This window comes from Natator depressus, chromosome 3, assembly GCF_965152275.1.
Source record: "Natator depressus isolate rNatDep1 chromosome 3, rNatDep2.hap1, whole genome shotgun sequence".
Taxonomy (NCBI): Eukaryota; Metazoa; Chordata; order Testudines; family Cheloniidae; genus Natator; species Natator depressus.
Window position 1 is genome coordinate 149106139 of NC_134236.1, and position 27953 is coordinate 149134091.

At 47.5% G+C, this 27953-nt stretch overlaps 2 protein-coding genes across 4 annotated transcripts in view; one reads left to right on the plus strand and one right to left on the minus strand.

Moving 5' to 3' along the window:
- Positions 1-2646: 2646 nt before the first annotated feature.
- RSPH9 (radial spoke head component 9) lies at positions 2647-26911 on the plus strand. Of its 3 annotated transcripts, none has more exons than XM_074949054.1 (6): positions 2647-2985; positions 4057-4219; positions 5143-5272; positions 6259-6405; positions 24555-24680; positions 25812-26911. In XM_074949054.1, exons 1-6 carry the CDS (start codon positions 2759-2761, stop codon positions 25835-25837), a joined length of 819 nt encoding a protein of 272 aa, XP_074805155.1. In that variant the 5' UTR covers positions 2647-2758; the 3' UTR covers positions 25838-26911. The 3 variants fall into 3 exon arrangements, 2 of the variants coding, with proteins under 2 accessions (XP_074805155.1, XP_074805154.1); XR_012638883.1 differs by lacking the exon at positions 25812-26911 and adding an exon at positions 10608-10704 and having other exon boundaries at positions 2648-2985; positions 24555-24693; XM_074949053.1 differs by lacking the exon at positions 25812-26911 and having other exon boundaries at positions 2649-2985; positions 24555-24795.
- The window catches only part of MRPS18A (mitochondrial ribosomal protein S18A), a 30724-nt gene continuing 28777 nt past the window's right edge, over positions 26007-27953 (minus strand). Inside the window, exon 6 of the mRNA XM_074949056.1 lies at positions 26007-26742. Coding sequence (XP_074805157.1) covers positions 26598-26742 — 145 coding nt within the window. The 3' untranslated portion in view covers positions 26007-26597. The remainder of the gene's footprint in view (positions 26743-27953) is intronic.

A 27953-nucleotide genomic window follows, 5' to 3' on the forward strand; every position in this document is an offset into this window, starting at 1 on the left:
TCCTGGAACAGCCACTGATGGGAGAGGTTGCTTTCAAATTGTTTAATAACAGTGATGGTAACCTTTGACCTTGCTGAATGGCAGTGCTTTTGACCTTTCATTTGTTAAATAATACAGCCACTTACTTCCCGATCCTTATCAGTATTTAGTAATTGGGGTCAGGACAAAGCAAGGCAGAGTACAGTTACCCACCAGGCTTTATTGAACCTGGAAGAATTTCCTTAAGCTATAGATTTCCTTTTCGATAATCTTCAGTCAAGACAGGCAGAGACTGGAGACTGGGTGGCTTAGGGGATCAGTAATGGGATAAAGAGCCTTTCAGCTGTTGGCATCTGGTTTGAATCCAACTGTGGATGATAGTGATAGAAAGTCATTACCACGTTAGGGTGGCTGGCTGACCTAGGTAAACTGAGTTGGAGGTCTCAGTCCAGTTCCTAGTGGACAGGTGTCCATATCATAAAAATCACCATAACAATGGGTGTAGCTGGCAGTCTCAGCATAGAAACCAAAGACTAAATGGACTATGGAGACTGAACTCCCCTCTTACACCTACAGGTAATCTCTCCTGATCGGAATGAGGTGCAATGAGGTAGGCGACAATGTATGTGGAAAACTTGAGTTGCTAGTGTCTGTGATGATCTGAGGTTAAATAGAGGCTGTCTCCAGGGTTAGCAATCTGACCCCTTTCACCAGAATTAACTAAAAATAATAGACCAGATTCTGTGCTGTGCCTCTCAGAAAGCGTATCCCAGAGCTAACACTAAATTTAATAATGCTTGGTAGAGGGACAACTGCGAATACTTTATTTATATAGAAGGGGGAGACCAACCAAACATAAAAGTTATAGGCAGCAATCCCTGGATCACTTTTTTCCCCAGATGTGAGTGTGAGGGGAAATGTGCAAAGAACCCAGGAAGTTAGATTTGATAAGGAATTTTTATATATAATTAAAAAATCTTTAAGTGACTTAGAGCTGTCAAGCTGTGGACGTTACAGCTGTGGACTCATCAATCAGAACCACTGGATCTGATTACCTTTGCCCTCATCTTTCACTCTCTGCATCTTGCCTTAAAACTACAATGTAAGCACTATGGGGCAAGAACTGTTTCCTCTGTCTGCAGAGTGCCCAACACAATGGGGACCCAATCCTGACTGCTGCCTTCAAATGTTGCCATAATATACTAGATAAACAACAATAATATCAGTAAAAATTATACCAGAGGGGGTGGGATTCATGGGTTTTGTTTTTGGAAATGGGGAGGAAGCAGGATGGCACGCCAAACAAGATACATACAACAGTTAGCTATCTTGCAGGTTCACAGACTTACCTTGAGGGTGTACAGCCTCCTGAGGAGGAGATCTGATGTGTATCCATGCAGCGCAACCTGCTCCAACCACCTTCTTAAGAGACTGCTTGTCCCCGATTGCTCAGGGAGTGCTCCACTTTACACAGGAACAGCACACAGGGGTCTGTTTGGCCAGGCTGCCATCTCCAAACTCTCTTACAATCCTTGCTCTCTCCTCCATCACAAGGTGGAGCTACAGGAGAAGCACAGGGCTGCCTCTTAAAACTGCCCTGATTACAGGTGATTACAGGTGTCTGGATTTCTCCTCTCACTGGATCTCCTGGTAGCATTCACTCCCTGCCTGTAAATGGGGGGGGGGGGGGGGGAGTGAGGCTGCAGAGGGAATTCTACTCCTGCCAAGGATTCACCCCACACAAGACAAGAGGGTGCTAGTATAGCCAGTGCTTGGGAGCCCTTGAGATAGCTACCCAAATACACATTGATCCCCTCAGGCTCTCTGAGTGCTCCCCAGCCCCTTGCCATCCTTTGGGGTCTTGGACTCCTGCCCTTGCCTGGGGACCTGCCCAGGCCAGTCATGCTTGTCAGTGCAACTAAGCAGATTGGCCATTTTGTCCCTTGAGCCAGGATGACGACCCTGGTGTTTCACAGAATATCAGGGTTGGAAGGGACCTCAGGAGGTCATCTAGTCCAACCCCCTGCTCAAAGCAGGACCAATCCCCAACTAAATCATCCAATTTCCCCCCTAAATGGCCCCCTCAAGGATTGAACTCACAATGCTGGGTTTAGCAGGCCAATGCTCAAACCAGTGAGCTATCCCTCCCCCCAGTGACAGAGGCCGTCCCCAGTGCAATTCACTGTGTGGCAATGCCCGTTCCCACCCCAATGCTCTCTCTCCAAGTGGGAAGGCCGGGGCAGAGGGGTGTCAGGATTGGGTGGGACAGGCTCTAGGGGGGCTGCCCCTGGCTGAGGTGAAGGAGGGAAGCCACATTATGTCCTGTATGTGTTTCTTCAGGTCAGCTATTCTGGGCAGAAACTGGGGCTGCAATTGATCTGGTGTTGCCATTGCCCAGGTGTCCTTTAGTCCCATGTGTGTTGCTGTTGCCATGGCATCATAGGTGTTGTGGTTGCCATGGCATCATGGGTCTTGCTCTTGCCATGGTGCCACCATCTGCCTCTGCACTGTTTCCATGTGACTGAATTTGATTAATTTTCAGTTTTGACCAAAAATTGCGAACCCCTCCCCGCCCCGAAGTAAAGGGTTAACAAGGGAAGTTCAATTTCTGCTCGCCCGTGACCTCTGACCCCAGCACCCTGTGCCCTCTGACCTCCGAGCCGCAGCAACGGCTCGACTCCGCCCGCTGCGAGAGACGCGTTTCCATGGAGGCGGTTGCCAGGTAACGGGACGCGGCTTCCTGCGCAGCCGGCACCACCCGCCCCCCGGGAGCCCCGCCATGGACGCCGAGTCGCTGACCTACGCGCTGGACCTGGTGGCCGGGGGCGGCGGGGGGCTGAGCTCGGAGAAGCGGGCGGCGCTGCGGGCCTCGCTGCTGCTGCTGCGCCGGGACTATCGCTTCGAGCAGGTCCGGTTCTGGGGCCGCATCCAGGGCATCCGCGGGCCCTATTACATCGCCGAGGGGCTGGGGAGAGACCGCGCCGGGCCCAGGAGCCGCCTCTACAGGTGTGTGGGTGGGTGTGGGTGTGTGCGGGGGGAGGGGCAGGAGCTGTTCATACAGGTCGGGGGGAGGCTGGATCCAGGAACAGCCCATAGAGAGGTGTTGGGAGGGCAGGCAGGGCTCAGGAACTATCCATGCAGGTGATGGGGACATGGGAGGCTGGACTCAGGAGCTGTCCATACAGGGGGGAGGGCAGACTGTCCAGGAACTGTCCATATAGTCCCTGGAGGGGCAGCTTCTTTCCAAGATTTGTCCATGCAGGACACAGCAACGGGTTGTGGGGTAGCCTGGGCGGAAGAGTTACTTCTGCAGCTGAGAGGGGCTGCGGGCGGGGATGAGCTGGTTTCTGTCTTTGCCTCTTACTGTGACAAGACTTTATTATGGTGTTTTATGGTGCTCATCACCATAACATCTGAGCACCCTACAAACCCTTCATGGTTTTCTCTGCACAATTTCCCTATGGGAAGGGGATTTTACAGAGAAGGAACTGAGACACAGAAAAGTGTGGAAGCTTGCCTAAGAGTACGTCTACACTGTGATGAAAGACCCACGGCACAGCCATATCTGGCCTGGGTCAGTTAACTTAGACTCACGGGACTCGGGCTGTGGTGAGTCTAGGGTGACCAGATGTCCCAATTTTATAGGGACAGTCCTGATATTGGGGGCTTTTTCTTATATAGGCTCCTATTACTCCCACCCCTGTCCCAATTTTTTACACTTGCTATCTGGTCACCCTAGGTGGGTCTTTTATTGCAGTGTAGACATACCCTTAAGTTCACACAGAGAAGTCTGTGGCAGAGCTCGGAATAGAACCCAGACCTCCTAGTTCTTTAACCACAAGACTTTTAAAAATGTCTGTGTGATGCTGGCTGTACAATGTAGTATTGAACAGCAGCTTCCATCCTTGCTTTAAGAAGGCAATCAGTTTCTATCAATGCACACCATTGAGTCTCTCTGCATGTCACCTGTTTCTCCAATGGTTCTTGCAAGGTTCCCAGTGGGCTGCATACATCTGAAAAGGAGGGTCCCTGTGTTTCAATAAGCATTGCCCTTTGTTGTGTTTGTGTGGCTGACAGCTTGAACTGTGTGGAGTGGAGTCTTCTGCCACCAGCTACTGAGGAAATGATCACACAGACTGCAGGGCTAAAGGGCCGTTTCCAGGGGGATCCATCTTATGAGTATGATCCCACTGAGAAGAAGGCGGAAGAGAATGAGAGAATATATGAGGAGGAAGGTGGGGTAAGTACAACATTTTCCAGACCTGTCTTCTAAGATGTCCCCTGACACAGTTGTTCCCAGCTTGAACTGAACAAACTTTAAATTGATACTTCTTCCTGGTAATAAACCTATACCGGTTCCCAGTCTGCTGCCCTTCCCAACCAGCTGTGAATGCTTTAATCATCAAGGGAGTTCAGGCTGCTCCAGTACAAAGTGTTACACTTGCGAGGATCCCATCATTCATAACCAATACATGTGTGAGTGGGTGCCATGGAATGGGAGGAGTTGTAGAGAAGCAGGCAGCGCTAACTGGTGCCCCCAAAATATTGGGTACTGTTGCCTTAGGAGAAGAGGGATAGTAGTATTTCAGTCTCAACAGGAGCTCAACATAGCTCACATTTCCTTTAAGGAAATCCCTGTTCATATTGGGATGAACATGCATTTCCCTGATTTCTGTCTCTATGGAACAGCAGCAACTTTCACTGACCACTTCAGCTAACCTTGGAGTTATAAATGGCTTGGAAACATCCTCACTTCTTCTTTCTGTTTATATGAATTAGTTGGATTCATTTCAGATATTTTTATGTAGCATTATTTAACATTTGCATCTTGTCTCATAGCTGTGCCTGACACTTTATATAGAAACTGAACACACAATTGCTGTTGCTTATAATCAAATGGCCAAATTCGGATCTCAGTTATGTCTGGGTTAATCCAGAGGGAAGGAATAATAGCTACTGCCCCAGTGGGTTTGACATGTCTACTCTTAACAATGTTCCATGTTATATTGTTTCACTAAGAATATGTGAGGTATGATCATTCTCATAATCCCATCAAACTCAAGATGATGACTGTATTGTGGTTCCTACATGCACCCTGAGTTTATTTCCAATAAAAGAAACAATGAAAGCTGTGATTTAATATTTGCTTATTTTTCTTTAAAGCCCATGATCAAGGAGGAAATCCGTCTTGTAGCTACGATAGATCAGATAGATAAGGCAGTGGGTATCATCCCACGGGGTGCATTTGTGAAGACCCCGCTTGGCCCTGTCCATGAAAACAGGAATTTTGAAGGTAAATCCACATAATCTATATCAGGATTCAGGTGCATGTCTGTACTTTGAATACAAAAGCAGTAAGAGAGGTTTACTTTCTCCTTTTAGCTGGTATTCTGGTTATTGGCTTGTTCCTCTCCCTTGACTTGGTGAACAGAGACTAGGGAATCCAGTACTGCTGAATCCATTTTGGTTCATCTTATGGAACTGTTAACAGAGTTAACAAAATCACTAATACAGAGTGCATAATTCTGAGAGATGGGAGGAGAAGGACTCCAAATCACCAATGGATTTGATTTGGCTCTGAGTCTCTAAAGTTACTGAGCATAGTTTCCTTTATGCAGGGGTTCCCAAACTTGGTTCGCGGCTTGTTCAGGGTAAGCCCGTGGCGGACTGTGAGACACTTTGTTTACCTGAGCATCTGCTGGTACGGCTGCTCGCAGCTCCCAGTGGCCATGGTTCGCTGTTCCCGGCCAATGGGAGCTGCGGGAAGCGGTGGCCCGGCCCGTGCTGCTTCCCGCAGCTCCCATTGCCCAGGAACGGCGAACTGCGGCCACTGGGAGCTGCGAGCGGCCGTACCTGCGGACGCTCAGGTAAACAAAGTGTCTCATGGTCCGCCAGGGGCTTACCCTGAACAAGCCGTGAACCAATCTTGGGAACCCCTGCCTTTATGCTATGGTCCATGAAGTGTCTAGCAGCATTTGGTAGTTGTAGGGCTAGAGGAATTCTCCCTCTGATTGCAGGGCTCACAGAGAGATTTGTCTTGTTCAGCACCCATTGCTAATCTGGGACTGAAATTTGCATTGCCTGCAAAATCTCCCCCAACACTGTGAGGTCATCCATTTCCAGCAGCTCTCTGATCTTTCTGTGGAGCCCATGGGACAAAGCAGGAGAGAGGCTGTGGTTCTGCTGTGCACTCTGGATTATGAACAAGCAGAGAGATCTTGATATAATGAGTATTTGATCAGGTATAGTGCTAATGGTCTCCAACTGTTCATACTACAGGTCTGTCTCTGACTGAGGCAAAAAAGTTAAATTCCTATTTCCACTTCACTGAGCCTGTTAACCTGAAGAACAGAACACTCCTGCAAAAGGCTGACCTGGACCCATCCATTGACTTCCTGGACTCTCTGGAGCATGATATCCCAACAGGTAAACAGACTTTCTTAAGAGATTAGAGTCAAAGGATGGAAGGAAAGGGATAACCTCCTAGTGGCCTTCCAGATCCGAAGTGGACTAGGCCCAGGAGTTCTGTGGAGCTGGTATGCTCAGAAGGAGCCTTTTGTCTGTAATAATGGTCTCAGTTGAGCCACATTGATTTTCAAAGGAGCTCTGTCCAGCACACAGGAATATTGTGTTTTGACCCTCGCTCAAGAAATCTTAAACATTTACAGTGCCAAGATTCTCCTGATAAATATAAACTGCAGTAGGATTGTCACATCCTTAATAGAGGTAACTTCTCCTGACCCCTATGTCAGCACTCTCCTCTGCTAGAGCTCTGCATTCTCTTCTGATTAGGAAGGGGTCTGTAGCAGCTGGTGCCCTGCTGGGGCAGATAACACTGCTAGCGATAGAGGGTAGTTTATGGGGTTTGAAGTATTTCACACCTCCCATCCCACCCTATATTGCTCTCCTTATCTAAATGGGCTCTCATTAACTCTAAACTCATATCTTTGAGAGGCTGAGTTCAAACTTTCCTTTGATAAACTGTAGTAGAAATGCTGCAGTGTGTAATAATCTGTTACACTGGCAGGATAAAACAAACTACAAGGAGAAAGAGGGACTACACGCATGTGTATATTACAGTGTAGGTGTAGTTCAGATCCCATCAGTCTGGTGGACAGTCTTTATTTGTTTTCTTTAATGTCCCCCAGAAGACTCATTTGGCAGAATCTTTCTCTAAAAAGATGCCAGCAGGTTGGATTTATGAAAATCTTCTGTCTCTGAAACTCTGGCCAGGATCTAGTTCATAGCTTAAAGGGAGAGTGAATCTTTATAAGTCCCACGTGCTCTGCAGATACATTCCTTGTTGCTGTATTAGGTTTGGAAGTTCACCTAGATCTACAAACATGCACTGGTTTCAGAGTAGCAGCTGTGTTAGTCTGTATCCGCAAAAAGAAAAGGAGGACTTGTGGCACCTTAGAGACTAACAAATTTAACATGCACTGTAATCCTTATAAAACATTAACTGCTTCCAGTTTCTCACTCTTTATTTCTGCCTGTGTTTTGCTGGCTTGCTAAATGCTTCTGGCTGGGGCCAAGGATTCCAGTGTGGGATATTCCCTTGTCCTGATGTCAAAAGCTCTTGTTGCCCCAAAAGCCTGGATTTTGGCTTGCCATTTTATCTCCCTTCTAGAGTAGCTATCTGTGTAAGCCTCCCTCCATGGCTGGCAGAGCTGAGAAGTGCCAAGGATGTAAATAGTTTCCCAGACTTTGCCCAAATATATTTTTTACTCAGACTTTCTCTGTCAAAATGTAACTTTTGAGCAGAGAATGATGACATTTCAGCTGAAATTCTGTAAGTTTCAGGAAGTACTGAGTGAGTGTAAACAGGAGTAAACTGTCATTCAACTTTATTGGGAGTGCTGCTACTTGTGCCATGATCCAGAGGTGTAGCCTGAAGACACTGCAAGGGCTTGTCTACATGGCCCAGCAAAGCACACCAGAGGGGTGAGATCTGTCAAGTACACTAATGTGCTGTGCACTGTGACTGCCTTGTGTTGACCTGCTGGTTCTAAAAAGTACCTAGTTTGCATTAAGGTACTCCTGTTTGAAACAGAACTACATCAACGCAAACTAGGTACCTTTCAGAGTGCACCAGCTGGGTCTACATGGGGCAGTTAGAGTGAAACACATTAGAGCACCCTACAAATCAGACCCCTCTAGTGCGCTTTGCCAGTGCCGGGTAGAGAAGCCCTATGTCTGTCTCTGCATGTAGGTCTCCATTGATTTGATAAGCCTATCCTCTCAAATGAAAAAAGGAACAGTGTATGTAGAGATCTGTAGTGTCCACATGTTGTACCTTCTTATTAAAGATCAGGAATATTGTGGATCACCATCCTGAACAATGCTCGAGGGCTGCAATCCCTGCTCACCCTGTGTCTTTCCCACTGGGGACAGTAATCTCTTCTTCTGAGGCTCTAGAGAGTATACCTCTTAATGCTGAGCTTCAAGACATCTTAAATGGCCTGGCGTTGGCTGCACTGCTATATTTGCCCATTTGTCTCAGGTTTTTACTTACATATCTATTTCTCTTCACAGAAGGTCAGGGTTGGAAGGGACCTCAGGAGGTCATCTAGTCCAACCCCCTGCTCAAAGCAGGACCAATCCCCAATTTTTGGCCCAGATCCCTAAATGGCCCCCTCAAGGATTGAACTCACAACCCTGGGTTTAGCAGGCCAATGTTCAAACCACTGAGCTATCCCACCTAGTTCTCTCCTACATCCATTCTTCATTGAGCTGTATGGCTTCATGTTTACAAAGCTTGGCTCCTAGATGCCTCTGAAGAAAGGTAATGAGGAGTCCTTGTGCGACAAGGACTCCTCGTTGTTTTTGCGGATACAGACTAACACGGCTACCACTCTGAAATCTGAAGAAAGGTGTTAATCTTATCCTAGTGTTGTAGCAGCAATACTGTACTGTAGTTCAGGTTCTGTCTGGGTTTCTCTTATAGACCCTTCTCTTCTGGGGTTCATGTTCCAGCTCTTTCTGAATCCCAGGGTACAAGTTTGTAACCTGATGGTGAAACAGTTAGATTTTAATGTAGTGGTTTATATGATATGCTACTTTCTTCCCTAGTGCACCATTTGGAGATCCTTAATGTTAATGTGGGGATTATAATTCAGATTCCCAGTATAGTGTTCACACCATTATATCACATCTCTCTTGCACTGCTGTTGCTGACCCTGTTCAGTGAACACAGGTCCTTCAAGCTCAGTGCTGTCAATGAAGCTGGTACCTTTCACCAGCACTCCAGAGTATGTCATTCCAGGTTGTGAGAACCCAATCTTCATGACTTGCCTATTGCTTCACTGATATGTGTTGTTGCCACCAGTCCAGGAGAGAACACCCTCTGCAGAGGTAACAAAGACGCTCGCATGCAATTCAGCTCATCATCTCTATCAACAGCAGAGTTTGTGAGGATTGAGGTCAAACCAGGAACTGACTGAAGGAGACAGAGTTTAAATCTGGGGCACTGCTTGAAAATGTATCCAGGGTCAGGCCTGTAGTTGTTCTGTGAAGGCCAAGAAATCCAGTACAGTATAACTGCAAACAGGCCCAAGGCAAAGCTGAACAGAATTCTTTACTCATTCTAGAACTGAAACTATAGAGCCAATGCAGGAGGCTGTGCATCCTTAGAGCCTTCCATGCTCCACTAGAACAGAGGCAGCAAGGGCATTGGCGGTTGGCTGAGAGCCTGAGGGCTAATTTGCATAACATATAGCTGATTGCAGCTATCTTCATCTGTAATATGCAATGGCAGCCTGAGACTACAGGTCCCACCATGCAGCTCCTCTTCTGGTTCTTCAGGACTAGGCCATTTGTTGGTCACACCTCTGTGTTAGACATGAAGGTGGCTGCTTTGTAGAGCTCTGGTAGCTACATTTGACCACAGGCTGCATTTTAGCCAGCCCTGGGCTAGAATGTGGGGGTCAAAGAGGGGAGAGGCAAATAACACATTTAGTTAACTGTAGCTACCTGAGGTTACTGTAAATGTGAGTTGTTGCTGTCTCTTCTGGGAAGGCTGTTGTTGCAAATCTAAATGCCTTTAGTGGAGGTGATTCTCAAAGGCAACTCCAGCCCAGGTGCAGCTGAGCACTTCCTAACAGAAGAGTTGGCCATTGTAGGACTTTGTGTGGTTCCTGCACAAATCCATCTTATGTTGCCTGTATAAATCCAGTCACATTCCCCTGCCACTGCTTAGACTATACAGATGATTCTTATAGGATGAGCCCATCAGGATATGGGAACAAGGCAAATGTTGCTGACAGGGTCAACAAGGCATGCAGCCTCTCTAACTGCTTCCCACAGCATGCAGACCAGTCCCAAATAGGAGCTTTGAAAGTTAAAAAGACCAGCTCATGCCCTGGATGAGCATGCAGTTTGCAGAGTTTTTTTCCCCCATCTAAAACTTGGAATGGGTGCTTATTAAAATGAGGGGACAGATAGCACAGGGCAGAGCCAGACATAGTGCAGGTAGATAGTATGCAAGTTTCCTCTGCACAAATCTACCAAAGTCCTTCAATTTTGGCTGCACCCCCCTGCTGTTCCAGTCTTGGGTTCTCCTTCTCCACTCAGCTCTGCCAATGCACCTCAGTCCTGACCTACAGTAACTATGGCCATTCCTGTCCTAGACTCCTTCCACACTGCTCAGCCAACCCTCCCAACCTGAAGCATCGCTGCCTTTCCAGGGCAGGGTCTCTCTTGAGCAGAGATTGTCAAAGCTCAGAGGTGGGTAACCTCAAAATGTATTTTTGTTGCATTAAAAACTGTGATTGGGGTTAAGGTTACCCTCTTTCCCTTGATTTGAAACTAAATAAAACTCCATCCTTGCTCTGCCCACCCTCCACTTTACTGCAGACCAGACCTTTCCCCTCCCAAGATGGAACAAAACCTGTGTTAGCTAATTAGTCAGGTTTCCATGTTTGGTTCCTCTTTGTTTCTCTGGCAGGTGCTCATGCAGCTCTCATACCACTAGTTTATTTTCTAGTGTTTCAGATTGGTCTTCTTTATTCCATTTGAAGCCATCTGATCAGAATAAGGTACATGCTATGTGGTACTTGGCTTCCTGCTCTGCCTCAGTCAGGTACGTTGAAAAGTGGATCAGCTGAGTGGGAGCTGTATGAGTAGTACCCCCAGCCTGCATTGACCCTAAAAACTATAAGAGCTGCTTAAAGACAAAGGAACTGGACCAGGGGATTAAAGTATGAGTTTCCATGTCTAAAAGCAGGCAAGTAACAAGTGTAATTGGAGCAGTCTTATTTTTCATTGAATGCTGAGAATTTATGATGGCTTCCAAATGGATTCCATTTATAAAATGTTTGAGAATCGCTGTAGTGGGAAAGAAGCTAGACAGATATGGGAGACTGGAAAGTTGGAGGCAGAGTGAGGTTTCTATATGAAGTCTAGGAGGTGGAAGGAAAAGCAGCTAACACCAGATTAATAAAACACACAGCGGTAAGAGCAGGGAACCAATTGCAGGGGTGCAGCAAGCAGAGTTCTATAATGGGGTCCCTTGCTGCCCTTATCTTTAGTATAAAGGTGATACCTAAGGAGACTACAGGTCCCAGCATGCTGTATTATCTATCTGTCTAGTTATATGTATATTTCCATAGCTTAGCCAGCGATGCTAATTCTCATGAATGTATTGTGAGTCTCATGATATTTGATGCTTTTCTCAAAGCCCCACCTGTTAGAGGAAAGTGATCGTGTGAGAATCTCATCTCGCTTTTAAAAAAAAAAGTAATTTCTGGCCTTAATGATCATAAAGAAAAGTATGAAAATGTGAACCCTACAGTCTCAAAAAACAGAAAGCAAATAACAAGCCCCAATATGTATTATTTTTTTAAATCTTACAATATTTAAATGAACCTCTTGAATTTTGGAGGCCTCTTTCATGATTTCTGAGCGTGTGGTGGTGATGATACTGATAACCACCATCATGGCCGTCCCTAGGGGGTTGCGGGGCCCGGGACATAGGGACCGAGTTTCTAATCTGCCGGGGGGTGGTCCCCCTGGCTCCGCCCAGGCCCTGCCCCCACTCCACCCCTTCCCCCAAAGCCCCACCCCACTTCTTCCCACCCCCACTCCGCTCCACCCCACCTCTTCCCCACCCAGTTCTGCTCCCTGCCCCGTGCGCTCTGTGTCCTCGCTCCTCCCGCCAGCGCCTCCTGATGCCGCGAAACATTGGATCCGCAGCAGGCAGTAGGTGCTGGGAGGGCGGGGGAGGCACTGATCTGCAGGGCCCACCAGCAGGCAGGAGGCGCTGGGGGGAGGGGGAGGTTCTGGTAGGGGGGCTCCTCCTCGCCCCTCCCACCCACCTGCCTGCCAGCCACTCGCCTCCCCATTTGCCTGCTCACCCTGCTCGTCCACCCACCTTCTGCCTCACCTCCCCGTCCTCAGGGCCCCCCAAAGCACGGGGCCTGGGGTGGTCGCCCCGATTCGCCATACCCAAGGGACGGCTCTGGCCATCATAGTATCTGATCATGCAATTCTCCATTTAGATCCAAATGGCTATGCTGCTGGAGCATTGCATGCTGGGACCTGTAATTTTTGCTGCCATATCTCTGTATTAAAGGATAAGGTTGTCTGGTCCAGTCTAAGCAGAAAATTTGCTCAATTTTATGCATGTTAGGTGTAGCCTTTGAGATTCTGGCAAGACGTCAACGTTGGGCAAAGCTTGGGTATCCTGGGTAACAGCATTTCAGAAACTAGTGCTGAAACAGTTTTTCACATAGCAGGAGGCAAAGGAAAGAAGTTTGGAAAGAGAATGATGATAATTCTTAACATATCTATCGAACTTTCAGTTGACCTAATACTGTACAGATATGAACTAATAGTCACATCGAGGAAAGGAGAAATGTGTGAGCAGATTTCAACTTCATGGGCACGACTGAGAAGTGAAAATTAATGGGGGCTAACTACTGATGGACAGAGACTGTGTACACAAGTGATTGGAGAGGACAGGAAGGGGCATGAGTATCTGATGTGCAAAGAAGGCTTAGGAGGAAGTGAAACAGGAGATCCTGGGGATGGGGAATACAGTTATTTTATGGCTCAACCCCAAGGAAGTAAGTTGACACTAAGAATTTGCTACTGATCACTGGATCAGCTAGAGGAGAGCTGTGAAATTAATGGACATCAGAAAAGGCTGTGACAAAAACCAGTGGGGCAAATGAGGGTGTTCAGCTCCATATCCCTTCGCTGGAGTTCAGCAACAGGAAGTGGTAAATGCAGTGAAAGACTTGTAGAGACGGTGTAGTCTGGCTTTCCTTGCACAAAATGCAGTCTGCTAAAGATGGAGGGGTGTGGGGAAAAGAATCAGTGACACTTGACTAGTCTCTTGGTGAGAGTGAAAGGGGACCCAGTTGAGATGCAGTTCCTTGCAACCTGACCTAAACCCAACATGATCCAACTACAAGTGTTGGGTTTGTGTCAGGTCTTGTCTGAAAACAACCCAAACATCTTGGGCTCAGGTTGTCTCTGATCACCTCCTCCTGCCCAAGCGATCAGTGTGGCAGGGGCTGTGTGTCCTGCTCCGCCCAACTGCTGGCTCTTTGCTGTGCTTTCTGTTTGCTGTGGAGTGTGTGCGCCAATGAGTCGCAGTGCCTCTCACACTGCAGCACACACAGCGCAGCAAGGCAGCAACTGCCAGCAGCAGTAGGGCACAAGGCTGCCACTGCCAACCCCATGGGGAAGAGATGGCCAGAGACAGATCATGGGCATTGAATGTGGGGTGTGGGGAAGCACCCATCGGGCCTAGCCACTGCTGTCTCAGCACATGGGGGGATGAACTGAGATAAGACTCCCTGTGGTTTAACTGCAGAACATATATTAGAGAGTGGTTTTTGAGGAGGCTCCCTGCTGGCTCTATATAGGCAGGATGGACCAAGATGGGGCTCCTTGGCCTCTTTCTATTTCAAGATTCACCAGGGGGATGGGGAGAAGGAGATTACTTAATGGAATCCACATAAACAGAAACTGTTCCAGCTCCTTTCCAAAGTAAGTGTTGGGGGAGCTGGCAGCTACTCGTCCCCAGGCACCACCGCTTCACAAGGAAGTGTTGCTGCCCCATAGTATTCCTGATGCAGCACTGCACATGAAGTGGTTTGTGACCACCACTTGGCCCCACGCTTGTGCGTTACCCTATCCTTAAACTCTCCTGACAATAGCCTGGTGAAATCAGGGATGTAATTGCCTCTGAACTTGGCTTGCACACACTTTATCTGCACACTGAAAGCCAGGACTTAATGGGCTTTGCACACGGAGGAACTGCATTCTTGAGCGGGAGATAGAGCCTCTCTGTGCGTTTGCATCGGCCACGCTCATAACACCATTTTGGTGGTGGTTTCATGGCGGCCTGGAAAGCCCCAGGTGCTGGGAGTGACAGAGCCAAGAGACATGAACCTGCTTTATCTCCAGGCATTAACACAGCTAATTAACTCCCTTTCAAAGGCCCCCCTGGGGTGATTAATCCCTATCAGCCTCCATCTCCAGCCATTCAAAGAGTCTGTGTCTGCTGAGGCATTTACGGCCCCCAGCTAGCCTGCAGAGTGCAAGACAGCCTGTTATCGGGGCTCTAAGACAAATGGCTGCCTATCTCCCCAGTGGCCTTGCAAAATCCAGCAAAGTGCTATGCTGTGCTGGCCACCTACTTTCACCCAGCCTCCCTTCTCTGCTAACGTTTCACAGATGTGACCTGAGCCCACCCCTTTCATTGCTTAACAATAAGCAGCACCACCCTAGCCCTGTGAAAGCTGAGTGAGAGCACTTTACTTTTCAGCCTGCCAAGAGCCACACAGGGACAAGGCTTTTCAAGCTGCTTCACTGAAATCCAAACTAAAAGGCCCATAATGAATGAGGGGGGCAGTGCTAGAAAGAAAAGGATGCTTTAAAGCAGGAGTGGCCAAAGTATGGCCCAAGTTCTCCAATGCGGCCCATAGCCATCCTTATCCCCAGAATAGAAGGGCGATCCTTGGAGACTATGTCTGACAGCCTGAGATACTGCAGCCCATGGGGTTACTTGCCAGTTAGAAGGCTATTTTGGTTAGGGTGACCAGATAGCAAGTGTAAAAAATCAGGATGGGGGTGGGGGGTAATAGGTATCTACATAAGAAAAAGCCCCCAAAATCGGGACTGTCCCTATAAAATCGGGACATCTGGACACCCTAATTTTGGTAAACAAGCAATAACATGACGACACTGGTCAGTACAGCTGATGAGTGTGCCCAGAACTTTTGGGAGCCTCCAGAGCTGGGAATTGGACCCAAACAGCTGGAGCAGTGGGTTACAGGACTTGACCAAGGCACTAGTTTTGGCTGTACTGTACCTGGTTTCCTCTGTTTAACAAAAATCAAGCATCCATGGGGTAAACTGCTACACCTCAGGTCTTCCAGCAGGGGACAGTATGGCATCAGTATCAGTGCTGAGTACATTATAAAAGGAAACCATCGAAAAGTAAGGTTTCAGAGTAGCAGCCGTGTTAGCTATATCCGCAAAAAGAAAAGGAGTACTCGTGGCACCTTAGAGACTAACAAATTTACTTGAGCATAAGCTTTCGTGAGCTACAGCTAGCTCACGAAAGCTTATGCTCAAATAAATTCGTTAGTCTCTGAGGTGCCACAAGTACTCCTTTTCTTTTATCAAAAAGTAAAATGAGCAAGTCTAGTATTGAAGAGAGCTTCAGACTTTTTGTGAAGAAGGTGAGAACAGAGAGACCAGACTGCGTCTGATATATTGACCTGTCAGAGAAGAGCTTTATCTGTCCCCCTTCGGATTAGACAACTTCCAAGAAGGGCTGTTGGGATTTTGCACTAGTGTGCACATGTGAGTGAGAGCATGCATATGTTCAGTTCCTCCATAATTTTCCCCTTCAAAGGCTCCACATCAGCCCTACCCATCCTTCTTGCCAAGTGGAGAGGAGTCTGGAGTCGCTTCAGACTTGTCAGTGCCACTCCCAAGGGAGCTGCTCAAGAGTGACACAAGATGTTCCCTCCTCCTGGAGCTGGGCAGTGCCAGCTGAGGAGTTCCGGACTGGACTGGAATCCCTCATGTGGCAGCGCAGCAGGAGAACTCCAGAGGCAGCTAGCATTACAGTTTTGGACTTGCTGTCCACAGTCTGCTCTGATTTCTGGAATGATGTCTGTTTTCCTTGGGCTTGGGTTCTATGCATAAAGCAGTGTATTTACTATCTTTGGGTCCCAACTCTACATCACTTCAGGGGGCTTGTTTAGCCAAAGGCCTTGGCTGAGTTTATACTGGAGCAGGGTTGTCCATCAACCTTTGGGCTGTGGTGGAGGCTTTCACCGTCCCGATTGCTACAAGGCGATGATGAAGCCAGAGACAAAGAGTCTTTGCAGCAACTTTCCAGGGATTGTATTTAAAGTTCTTTCTTCCTCAAAAAAAAAAAAAAAAAAAAAAAAAAAAAATCCCCACTCAGTCTCCATTTTGGTTCCTGGTCTCTTGTTCATTCCACTTTTGCTAATGCCTTTTTTGTTGACCTGACAGGAAATGCAGGAATAGCCTCTTAGATAGAACCATGTGTTCTGGTTTATCGCCACATAAATCAGTAGCGGAATAAACCTTATTCTGGGGAATGATGAGACATTATATGAAGGTGAAGCGCTAGGGCAGTAACAGTGTTACTGGACGTTAGAGAAAGCTTAACCAAGACAGCTTTTGCTAGGAACAATCTGCATCTGATGCGGCTTCACGTGAGATGTGGCAAACTGTGCCTGCTCCCAGGTTGGCATTGACGTCAGCTGCATTTATATTGTCTCCTAGCTATTTATTGTTTTAATGGCTGCTCAGGGTAGCAGAGCTGTGCTGCATGCCCCACAGACTGCTCGTGCACAGTTAAATTCTCTCTTCCCATCCCTGACCTATGGAATTATCGTTCATTAGTTTGACTTCCCCGCAGTTCCCATCATAGGTGACTGTTAATGCCACAGACTACGGAAGAATAGCTGAAGATTTATCGTGCAAAAATAATCTGGAAGCAATGGGACATATCTTCCCCCTCTGGGGCATGATGCAGAAGGGATGGAAGGAACAGAAATCCTACTTCTTTGGCTGTAGGACTTGTGGAAGAAGGGGAGTCAACATGACGCTGACCTGTCCCTTCATACCCTAGAAACGCTTCTATACAAACATCATGTGGGTTGGGGCTTTGAGGGTTTACAGGATATGTGGCTGCATGGAGAGTGGAGAAGTTTAGGGACGTCACCTTGTGACACAATTCCCTGTTAAACTGGCAAACCTACAGGGAAATTCCCACTAAAGTTAATGCAGAGTCTGTTAGCATGAAAACTCCCAGATTCTGACCCATGACCTCTATTCCTACTAGGAAGGGGAGGGAATAGTCTGGGTGTGTGAGTTGGGGGCGGGGGGAACTTCTGAGCTCCTCTTCTAGTCCTGCTAACTGGATGAGTTGGGAGCTGTGTGAGTGGCTGCCTCTGTGTAACTCTTCCCATCCTACGGGTTTTTTCACAGAGCTGTGAATGGGATATGCAGCGAGTGCACTGAGTCTGGATCACAGTTTGTGCTGGTGCGTGCTAGCACAGAAGCCAACACACAGTCCTTTACTGTAGGATAATTTCCAACATTTGCCCCTAATCCATCCCCTACTTGTCATAACTACATCCTAACAGTGGCCAGCACTTTTTGATCAAGTGAGGTAGAGACTTACAAGGCAGCCATAATCTCCTCTGAGTCAGACAAATATTCTCCGTTGGTTAAGAAAGAGACAGTGACCGAAAATTCTGAGGGGAAGAAGGATCCTAAGGCTGGAACAAAGCTGCCCATTGAGCCTTTTCATCGAACTGTTAATCTTTCTTTCAAAAACGTCACATTTGTTCAGTAACAAAAGCTTAAAAGAAGCTGAATTGAGCCTGAAAACCAGCAGCAAGATTTAGAGGAAGTGTCTTTCATTCAGAGCAAGGAGGGGTGAGAGACTCCTTTTTCTTGCCTGTAACCAATGGGATCACAGGAATCCACGAAGGTGACGGATTAATGCAGGGGCTCCCCAGGTAGATGCTACGTGACTTCTGGCACGCTCCAAAAACGTTTCCACAGCGACCAGCTGAGCAAGAAATATGGAGTGTGACGGAATCCAACGGAAGCCTGCACTTGAGGAGGAGGGTGCTTTGCAACTCTAAAAGATTCCTAAACCCACCATACAGGGCCCACGATGAAGTGACGGGTTGTAGTAATCAAAATCACAGCAGCTAGGAAGAGACTGGCATTGTAAACATCCTACCCCCTCAGCTTTAAGTCTGCTGTTTCCCAGTGCAAGGCTCCATTCCAGATCCCTGTTCCTGAGCCTTTCTGTGCAAAGTCTGCATCCTTCTCTTTGGCAGAAATTCAGCTAGTGGGGGAATTTTAGCCCCTTCCTGAAGAACAGATGGTGTTAGACCAGTAGGTCTAGCTGGGCTGGGTGTGAATCTCACAGGCACCTGAGCAATGTGATTCTGGGAAGCAGGGGCTCCTCCTTGCCATAAGAAAGCAGATACCTTGTTTTTAACTGAAATGCTTTATCTTTTGTAATGAAAAATAGTTCACAATAGGAGAGAAAAATGTAGAGAGAAGGCCGTGAAGTGAAAACTTTTCCCCTAGAACTTTTGGGTGTAATTGCATTTAGGTAACAGGGATGTTGCAGGCATTAGGAACAGGCAAGAACCCTTTTTGGTAACATTCTACTCTTTGTAGGCTCCGCTTTCCTGCCTCTGGTGGGTTTTTTAATAGCATTGAACCTCTGACCAGGCTGTGTTTTAGTTTAGTTTTTATTAAGAAATTTAAACAGGGAATTTTAAATGTTTGACTATAGCTGAACATGTGGAATGCAGGTGGCACGTTGGGCAAGTGGGAGAGATTCAGCTTGCAGCCGGTGAGTGGCATGATGGGGCTAAGCCCCACAGGGAGTAGTAAGGATTTGCTCTACAAAGCTAGTGTGCAATGTGAGAATGCTCGTGGGCATAGAATTCCACCAAGAGCTACAGCGGGGAGCCCTTTCCTTTCCTTATGGCCCACTTCTTTGCAGTTAGCGACAGTGAAGTAGGAGTGTGAAACTCTCCCCAGTGTAGGTTTTTTTGTCACTGGTAGAAGTGGAAGCTAAGGGTGATGTAGGTGTGGATGATGCACTATCAGAGCTAAATGCTTGTGGCTATGAAGGATGTGCGGTTGCTTTAGAAAGGGAACCTGGCCATGCTGTCATGTGTATGGATATTAACATTTGTGCTGTTGACCATGTCCTCAGTTTTCCCCCCAGAAGTGGCAGAATTGCAGTGGTGTAAGGTCGTCTTATGTGTGATGTTAGTGGTGAATGCAGCCACGCTGTTCCCTCTCTAGCCCTAGGACCTTTCCTCCTTTTAAGAGGAGCTGGTGCTGTCATTTTTATTACCCTGTAGGGACCTTTTAGGACATGACGCCTCTGTATCAGAGACGCGTTCCGTATAAAGCTGCCTTTTCTCAGCATCACCCCCAAATGAGGAGCACTGAACCACTTCCAAAGTAGCTGTGCAATTGGAGGTTAGCTTGAAAGTGGCCCATACACTGGGGGAAGCTCTTCTGCAAACAGCATTGTTTAAAAAGCCTCTCCCTCTACAGTTACCGTTGCACACTCCCTGTTGCTCTGTGAACAAGGTTCAGCCCAGAGCTGAGACAGACACGGAGGATGAGACAGGGATTTCTATCTGTGATCGGAAAGTAAGAAGCTGAGAGGGAGGTTGACTTTTGAAATGCAGCCCAGGTATCCTGGCAGCTCTCAAAGGGCCATAAAAGAGGCAGTGGTTTAATACTGGTTGGTTGAGCTTCAAAACATTTTATTGTTTGGAAAGATGTAAGGAACTCCTCAACATTCCTGCCTGTGTTTGGAGGGGCGGAGGCTGTAGTCTGCTCCAAAGAGGGAATAGGAAGCTCCAGATCTTCATCCAGAGGATATTTTTCCCATGCTCTTTCCTCCCACACAGCAGCGCCCTCCCTTCCCTTCTGGAGCTGCGACAGGCAATAGTTTCAGCACACAGACAGCGCTTGGCTTATTTACCTTTGGCGGATGCAACTTAAAATGTAAATTGTCCTTTTTTCCCCCCTTCATTTTACAGAACAGAAACTTAAACTGAGCAGCATTATTGTGGGAAGCTTCTGCCACAAGCCCAGTGATTCTCCAGGCCCCTGCTTCTTGGGGAACCACTGCCTAGTTACTGCCAAACTGTGGGGTCAACCCCAGGTGTATGTGAGATTTAGTTACAGCACAGGCCACATCTGACACAGAACTGTGGCTTACAAACAGTAGTACTTAATGCTAGTAAAAGCCACTTCTTACTATTAATTCTTACTATTAATTCTATTTACATTTCCCCTGCAGTACAAATGATTTTTGTATTTCCCTAGTACCTTCCATCTGAGAACCTCAAAGCACTTATCAGACTAATGAATTAAACCTCAATCTTCCCATGAGGTAGGCTTTAGCTCTATTTTACAGAGAAGGAAACTGAATGAAGTACTGAGTGGAATAACTCACATAGGCTCGTGCTGAGTCAGTGGCAGGAATAGAACCTAGGAGTTCTACCTCTTTCTTCATCTTATACTTTAACACAAGACCAGCCTTCCTCCCAGATGTGACCTCAGTGGAGGGTCGGTTCACAGCACTAGGAAAGACCCCAGCATGGTGTGAATGAAGCATTTAATTTTCTTAATTCTCAGGAGCTGTTGTAATACCTTCTCTCAAAGGGGAAAGAAAGGGATATTCTTCCCATTCGACTGCTCTCTGATCGTGCTCAGATGCTGGTGATTGACTTCTAAAAGAGCAGGCTTAGGGTGATCTATGACACGCTTATTTGGAAAACTCCTGCATGAAAAGGTGGGTTTTGCACTGTTGTATCAAGATGGTGAGATGTGAGCTCAGCCTGCTCTCTGGTGAATGAGAGCTCCATAGTTACAAATCCTCCACGGAGAACACTCCAGCCCCGTGCTTTCTGAGTTCAAACCTGCTCTCTCTCACCGGAAGCATCCTTTTTTGAGTGCATCTCACACAGTGGGCTATGGAAAGTCAGGCTCTAAGATAGCGGAGCCCCAAATCCACTTAAAGCTAAGGACCAAGATGTCAATATGATCTGAAGTTTGATTAGCAGGTAGGGTAGAGCGCAGAGCTCTGTTTTGATGTCCTCTCCTCAAAAGGCAGACAGCCACACAGTTGACCAGTTTCAGTTTCTGAATGGGCCTTTAGCATCAGTCCCAAGTAGAGAGCATTGCAGAAATCCAGTTGGGAGGAGATAGATGCATAATGCACCGGCTTGGGCTGTATAAGGGCGGAATGGCTACAGCTGTCTGACCATCAGAAGATGAAAGAAAGCATTTCTGGCCACATCTATTCTGGCATTTAAAATACATAACAGTGGTAAGCCTGCTCACCACTTTGTGCATGGGTGAAGAGATAATCGTAGTGGATGGTGAGACCATAGTTCCAGGAAATGCATCCTCCCACCAACCAACATCTCCTCTGTCTCGTTAGGCTTGATCTTGAGTCATCTACTTTTTGTCCTGAGCTGCATTTCACAGGGGTCTGAATCATTAGGGGCACTGCATTGTCTGCATTTGTCAAGGCGTAGGTGAAGTGGGGGATCAGCTGCACAGTGGTGAGATGGAAGAGTACAGCATCTCAATTCCTCCAGTGGCCACACAGACATGAAATAACAAGACTGAGTCCTGTAAGACTTTCCAGATGTGAGGGATCTCAGGAAGGAGGAGCAGCTGCCCATCACAGCCCTCAGGGATCTAGCGGAAAGAAGTGAACCAAGCCACCCATTAGGTACAGACTGGGGCTTTTTGCTTGTTCTGGAAGCAGCAATAACCGATAGACTCTCAGTCTAGCTGAACTATGGGCCAGTAGGAGCCTGACAGTTCCAGCTGCTGTCTTTCTGATTTGGGCCTGATGCCTTATAGCTGCTTCTTGTTTGGATCGGGGAGATTTACCAGTAGCCCTTCTCCCCATGCATTTTACCTCTCTCTAGCCCAGGGGTGGGCAAACTCTTTGGCCTGAGGGCCACATCAGGGTTCCGAAACTGTATGGAGGGCTAGGTAGGGAAGGCTGTACCTCCCCAAACAGCTTGACCCTGCCCCCTCCCACTTCCTGCCCCGACTGCCCCGCTCAGAACCCCTGACCCATCCAACCCCCCGACCCATCCAACCCCCCCTGCTCCTTGTCCCCTGACTGCCCCCTCCCAGGATCCCCCCACCCCTAACTGCCCCCCTAGGACCCCACCCCCATCTAACCCCCTCTGCTCCCTGTCCCTTGACTGCCCTGACCCCTATCCACACCCCCACCCCCTGACAGGCCCCCTGGGACTCCCACACCTATCCAACTGCCCCCTGTACCCTGACTTCCCCCTGGGATGCTGGTGGCATGGCAAGCTGAGGCTGCAGGGAAGGAGGAACAGCATGGGAGGGGCCAGGGGCTAGCCTCCCCAGCCGGGAGCTCAAGGGCCAGGCAGGACAGTCCCATGGGCTGTAGTTTGCCCACCTCTGCTCTAGCCATTGCAGATTTGGTGTCGCAACCCATGTTTTCTTCTCCAGGCAGTTCCTGGCCCCTAGCGCTGAATCCTAGTTAACACTCCTGCCACCTCCTCTCTGGTGGGTTGTTCCCAGAATGTCCTGTCAAGTATAAAACAAATAGCAGCTCAGAGCTTCTCACTTCCAGGAGAAACTGCATTTTCACACTGGCTCCTAACCTTCTCAGCAAAGCCAAAGCACAATTAACATTGCAACTAATCCCCACTCTAAAGGTGGAGCCAAGAAAGGCTCAGGAAAATTAACCTTTTCTATAAATCACTCAGAGCTTGGAGGCAGCTCTGAAAAGTGTCCCTGCCTTTCACTTTTCTCTTCTTTCCTCTCACTCAGGACCTACAACAGGGCAAATCTTCCATCTTGGAGCTGGAAATCTTTTCTCTGTCTTCACGCAGCATTCTGGGAAAAGAGTCTAGCTCTTGACCAGTTGCAGATTCCTGTTCCCAAGGCTGCTAGAGGCTTGGATCCAAGGATTGAGATGAGCAGAGCAAATTGCTCCAGGGCTTAGTACTCCACTCCAAGTTAGCCTCCTGAGATCAGCTATATAGCTAGCTCAGGTACCATATAATAGCAGCAGAATGCCAGTGCTGCTTTAGTTAAGGTTGAGAACTGCTTTCTGTTTAAAGGTCGACTTAACTGGATTGCCTTGAAATCTGATGTGCTTCATGGAGACGAGGGGTAGAGTCAGTTATCCAAATTTGGGGTCAGTTGTGTAAGAGGTTCTCAAGAAATAGCCCACTGGAGAGAAAAAAGAAGCAGCTATTTTTAAAGTTGACAGAGTCTACCAACTTTTTTGTGTGCAGACATAGGATCAAACCAGGCCTGTGATCGTGGCCAAAATGGTGTCAATCACTCATCGTTTACCCCGACTAGTGCAAGGCACCCACTAAGCCCTTTGCAGGAACACAACTGAAAACAGTATTTGAAAGAGAGTTTGGCATCTAGATACGCACATACCTAACACTCGTGAGCCAACCAGATTACACTTTGAAGACAGACAGCCCAAGACAGTTGCTAGCCCGCCATAGGTCATCAGACCTGTGTGACTCAAGGGGACATCAAACTTGAACAACTCTGAGGCACTGTAAATTCAAATCTGACACTTGCCAGAAATCTTGGGGGGGGGGGGGGGGGGGGGGGAGGAATAGGCATTGCTACGATCTGCCTCTGTCAAAGGTTTTTTTTTTTTAGTTTGGGGAAATGTAATCTGCATACAGCAGAAAACCCAGAAGGCATTCAAATTATTTTTGAAAAGAAAATAAATGACAGGTGAATGCTTGGGGGAGGACGGGAGGGAGGGTAGGCTGCAGAAATAGAAGAGGAAAATGGGAATGAGTGGGAGGGGAGGGGAGAGGGGTTGAGATGCTCAGGTCATGGGGGAGGTAGGTATTGGGAGGGCTGCTACAGAGGTGCATGTTATGGGTTTAAAGTTGCACAGCTGTGTACCTTACCTCTGTATTTCCTGGTTTTCAGAACTTTACATTCTGGAAGGACACAAAATACCAGCATGCAACCGTAACTTTGCATTAACCTTTTTTTTTTTTTTTTTTGGGGGGGGGGGGGGGGAGTCAGTGGATACACAGACCAAGCAGGCTACAGAGCCCCACGTTAGAATATCTGCTGCCTCCCTTAGCAAATAGAGCCAATAATAGAATCTGCTGACTCTTAGGCTCAGATCACACACCGGTACCTCTCATCACACCATAGCTGTGGGAAAATGCTGAGTGAAACTAGAGGGGAGTGCCTGGAAATAGAAAGGCAGCCTGGAGTGCTAGGGTGAGTGGTGTGGAAGGGTTCAGAATTCTTTGTCCTCCTGGTATGGCAGATCCTTTGATATCCCCAACACCCATAAGGTAGCAGAGTCCCCACTGTGCTAGCTCAGCCTTGTGTACCATTTAATTCACCTCCCTGTGCTAGCCAGGCAGCAACCCATTGGGATCGCTCCTTGATCTTAGCACATATCACTGCAGGAAGGGTGTCTTGCATTTGTGCTGACTCTCAGCAGCCACATTGTTGTTATGTAGGATCCTGGAGCATCCAGCTGGAGAGGGGAGGCAGCCTGGTGGTTCTGAGGAGCTTGCTGTGGCCAGGATTGACATTCTACCACATCCCCATGACTAAACAATATGGCTATATCTACCTTGGCACAGGTGAGAAGAACATAGACCTGCCCTTCATGCTGTGAATTGCCCGCCCAAGCTGAGGATTCAAGGGAAGAGGGGTCACATTTAGATTTTATACTTGGGGATTTGCAGTTATTGTTTGTTCTAATAAACCTGTGTGAAATTCCTGCACCTGTCAGCAGTTTTCTGTGCCCCAAAAAGAGTCCTGAGGATTTCCCTAATGCCTCACTGTGTGTATTCTTAAACCTAGGCCCCATCTGAGCGCTCAGGCATTGTGTGCCAGATCTTATTCCTAGGCAGCGTGAGCGAAGGTTGATTGTAGCATGTGAATGTAAATAGAAAATAAGGCTTCTGTCTTAGTATCAGAAGGAAAAGCTGCTGCATTCTAGGTCTTGCCTACACTCAGGGCTCCACACTCCATCTTGTGCTCGGTGTGGGTGTTGGGGAGAGAAGGGGGTCTCTTTTGTTAAAAGTAGAGGTCCACCCTGCTCACTGCTGGCAGAAGTGAAAGACCCAACTGTACAAGAATCAGTCTGTTGTGCTGGTAAATACTGTGCTCTCAGGTTCTGCCATTCAGGGTCCACATGGCGTACCACTGCACTTGTCTCACCAAGTCATTCTCCCACTATCACACTGATGGCTGATTTGGGTTACCCGCCATAGAAAAGATGCCATGGAAGTGTGTTTGTTCTAGACACAATGTGAGTAGCGATCGTTCAAAGAGAGCGGAAAGGGACAGAATAGGGCGATAGAGCTCCTAGCCTCCATTTTCTGAGAGGCTCAGCTAGAGATTTTACCTAAGGATTCAACACACTTAGAGTCAACACTTACATTTTCCCTAAAGCCAAGGATCCAGGCATCTTGCACTCTGCCTGGCCTGAATCTAGAGCTTCCTTTTCACAGACTCAAGCCCAAAAGGATCATTTTGGTCATCTAGTCTGACCTGCTACACAACACAGGTCATTGACTCTCCCCCACTTCTCTTGTCGATGGTGGTAGATGGTAACAGACGGTCCTGCCTAAGCTAACACAGCACTCACCAGCACAACAGAAGATAATAAAAAAGGGCTACACAGCCTGGGGCCTCAGAGGTATGTTGGATAGAGGGAGACATAGCAGCAATGAACCCTAGTAAATTTAATCTTGCTTTTGCATCAGGTCCATACCTAACATTTTGGAAGTAGGATTGCTCACTAAGGTGAAAGCCAGCTGTGTGTATGAACTGTACAGGAACAGAGCTACAGGACAGACAATGATATATAAGCTCCAACCACACACCGTTCCAGGCAGCAGCTGCAACCTTCACAAGAGTGGCTCTCAGCAAGTTTACATGGAAGGAGAAGAAAGACCAAGGATGTCAATGTGTTTTGTATTTGTCAGGAACAGGAGTTACAGCGAGCCAGTAAATAATGCTAACAGGCACACAGTGAGACACAATCATCATGCCAAATGCCTGCCTGCCACTGTCATGTGTTTTCTGCCTCAGACTAAAGTCATTACACACTACACAAATATTCCACTTCAGCACTGATTAACACAATTTCCATCACTCCTGATGTGGTAGTAGGGAGCAGAGAACTTTTCTTCAAACGTTGTAGGGCTTGGGCCAGTGACAGATCAGATCTGAGAGGTATTCTCCTTCTAAAGCTTCCTGCTGCAAAAACCCTCTTGGGTCGTCACGAAGCAATGATCCGATCCTTTCCTGCTTTTAAATGATAATCAAATGTCAGCCCTTGTTCTACCTGCACAGGAAGGCAATGATGACGAATCCTGCATGCCCCCAGAGGAGCAGATGGTTGCTTGCTCGCTGGAGACAATACAGAATGCTAAAAGGAGAGATGCTTGGAATCAGGGTGTCGCTGGGGCTGAGAAACTCAGAACAAGGAGGCAGGCAGAGTGGCCTGAAGAGCTGTGATCCATTGGCTGTGCAAGTTCCGCTGTGCCTCAGTGATTTAAATAAACAGGCTTCTGCCCATAGTTGATGTTATCCATTAGCAAGGGGTGTCCAACACGGAAGGGGACTCTGCACCACTTAGGACCCCTCTTCCAGATGGGCTTAGCAGATCTGACTGACCAGCGGGTAAGATACCTGTAAAAACAGAAGCAGAAAAGCACCTCAAATTTGAGACTGATAACTGAGAAAAGGCTTTGGCTAAAGCATGGGTGGCCACTGCCACCTTTTTATTACAGAGGCAAGGACTATGAACACCAGAGGACACAGTAAGCAAAGCTCCCCACTGGATCAAGAAGGATCACTGAAAGGGAACACTGCATCCTGGGACTCATAGGCTGTACCTCTCTGTATGGAAGACAATGGCAACTGCCATGAGCTCCATTCTGTGTAAATTAGGTGCAGGCTCCTGGCAAGTTATCCATCTGATCCTGTTTGGCTAAGTTTGAGCATCCAGTTCCTTACTGTATCAAAAGCCAACTCTAAATTCACCCCCCCCATGCCATCTTATTGGGAAGATACCAGCTCCACAGCCAACCTGAATAAGGCAGGCCCAACTCAGTTGAAAGTCTCCAAAGATGTTAGTCTATTTTCATTAGGTAGGCAGCTATTTCTCCTGGGATTCTGGCCAATTAATTACACATAACACACGTTAGTTGTGATGTGCTTGTATAACTGTGTTCCAACATGCTGGTGCAGGAAACCAGAACTTGCAATGCAAAAAGCGCTGGGAGTGGAATTACAACTGCAAATATATCACAAGAGCAACTCCTAATGATTTAACGGACTACACTGGATTTTTACCATTGAACTTTACATCTGGCCACCTTGAACACAAGATGGAATTTCATGCCCAGTGTCAGCTAGCAGGGATCTAATTCCATGTCTGGGAAGCCTGGAGTTTTGTTGCCCTTCAAATCTTTTGCTACTGGTAGGGAGGGAATAGAAGTCCTTGAAGAAATAAGTTCTGTCAGGCAAGATCTGAAGCAAAACTCTGATGTAAACCATACTTGGACAAATTAAAATTTGTAACAGACTGGTAAGCTTTTTGCCCAACAATGTTGTTTGCCCATCTCTGCTGAGTAATCATGTGATCTTAGTACGACCCCCAATCTGTTCCCCACACCCCCGCAAAACAAACAAACAAAAGGTTTTGTTACCTCTTATTTGCATCATGTGTGAATTTAAAGGTTAAGTGCTTTGGGCAGAGGCCATGTGCAATTTATATGTATAGTAAGGCATTTACTACATGCTTGGGAACTGTAAAATAAATCTCACAGTGCTGGGTGGTTATGGACTATATGAAAACAGCACACATTTTGCCAGCACTTTTCTTCCTCAAGGATCCC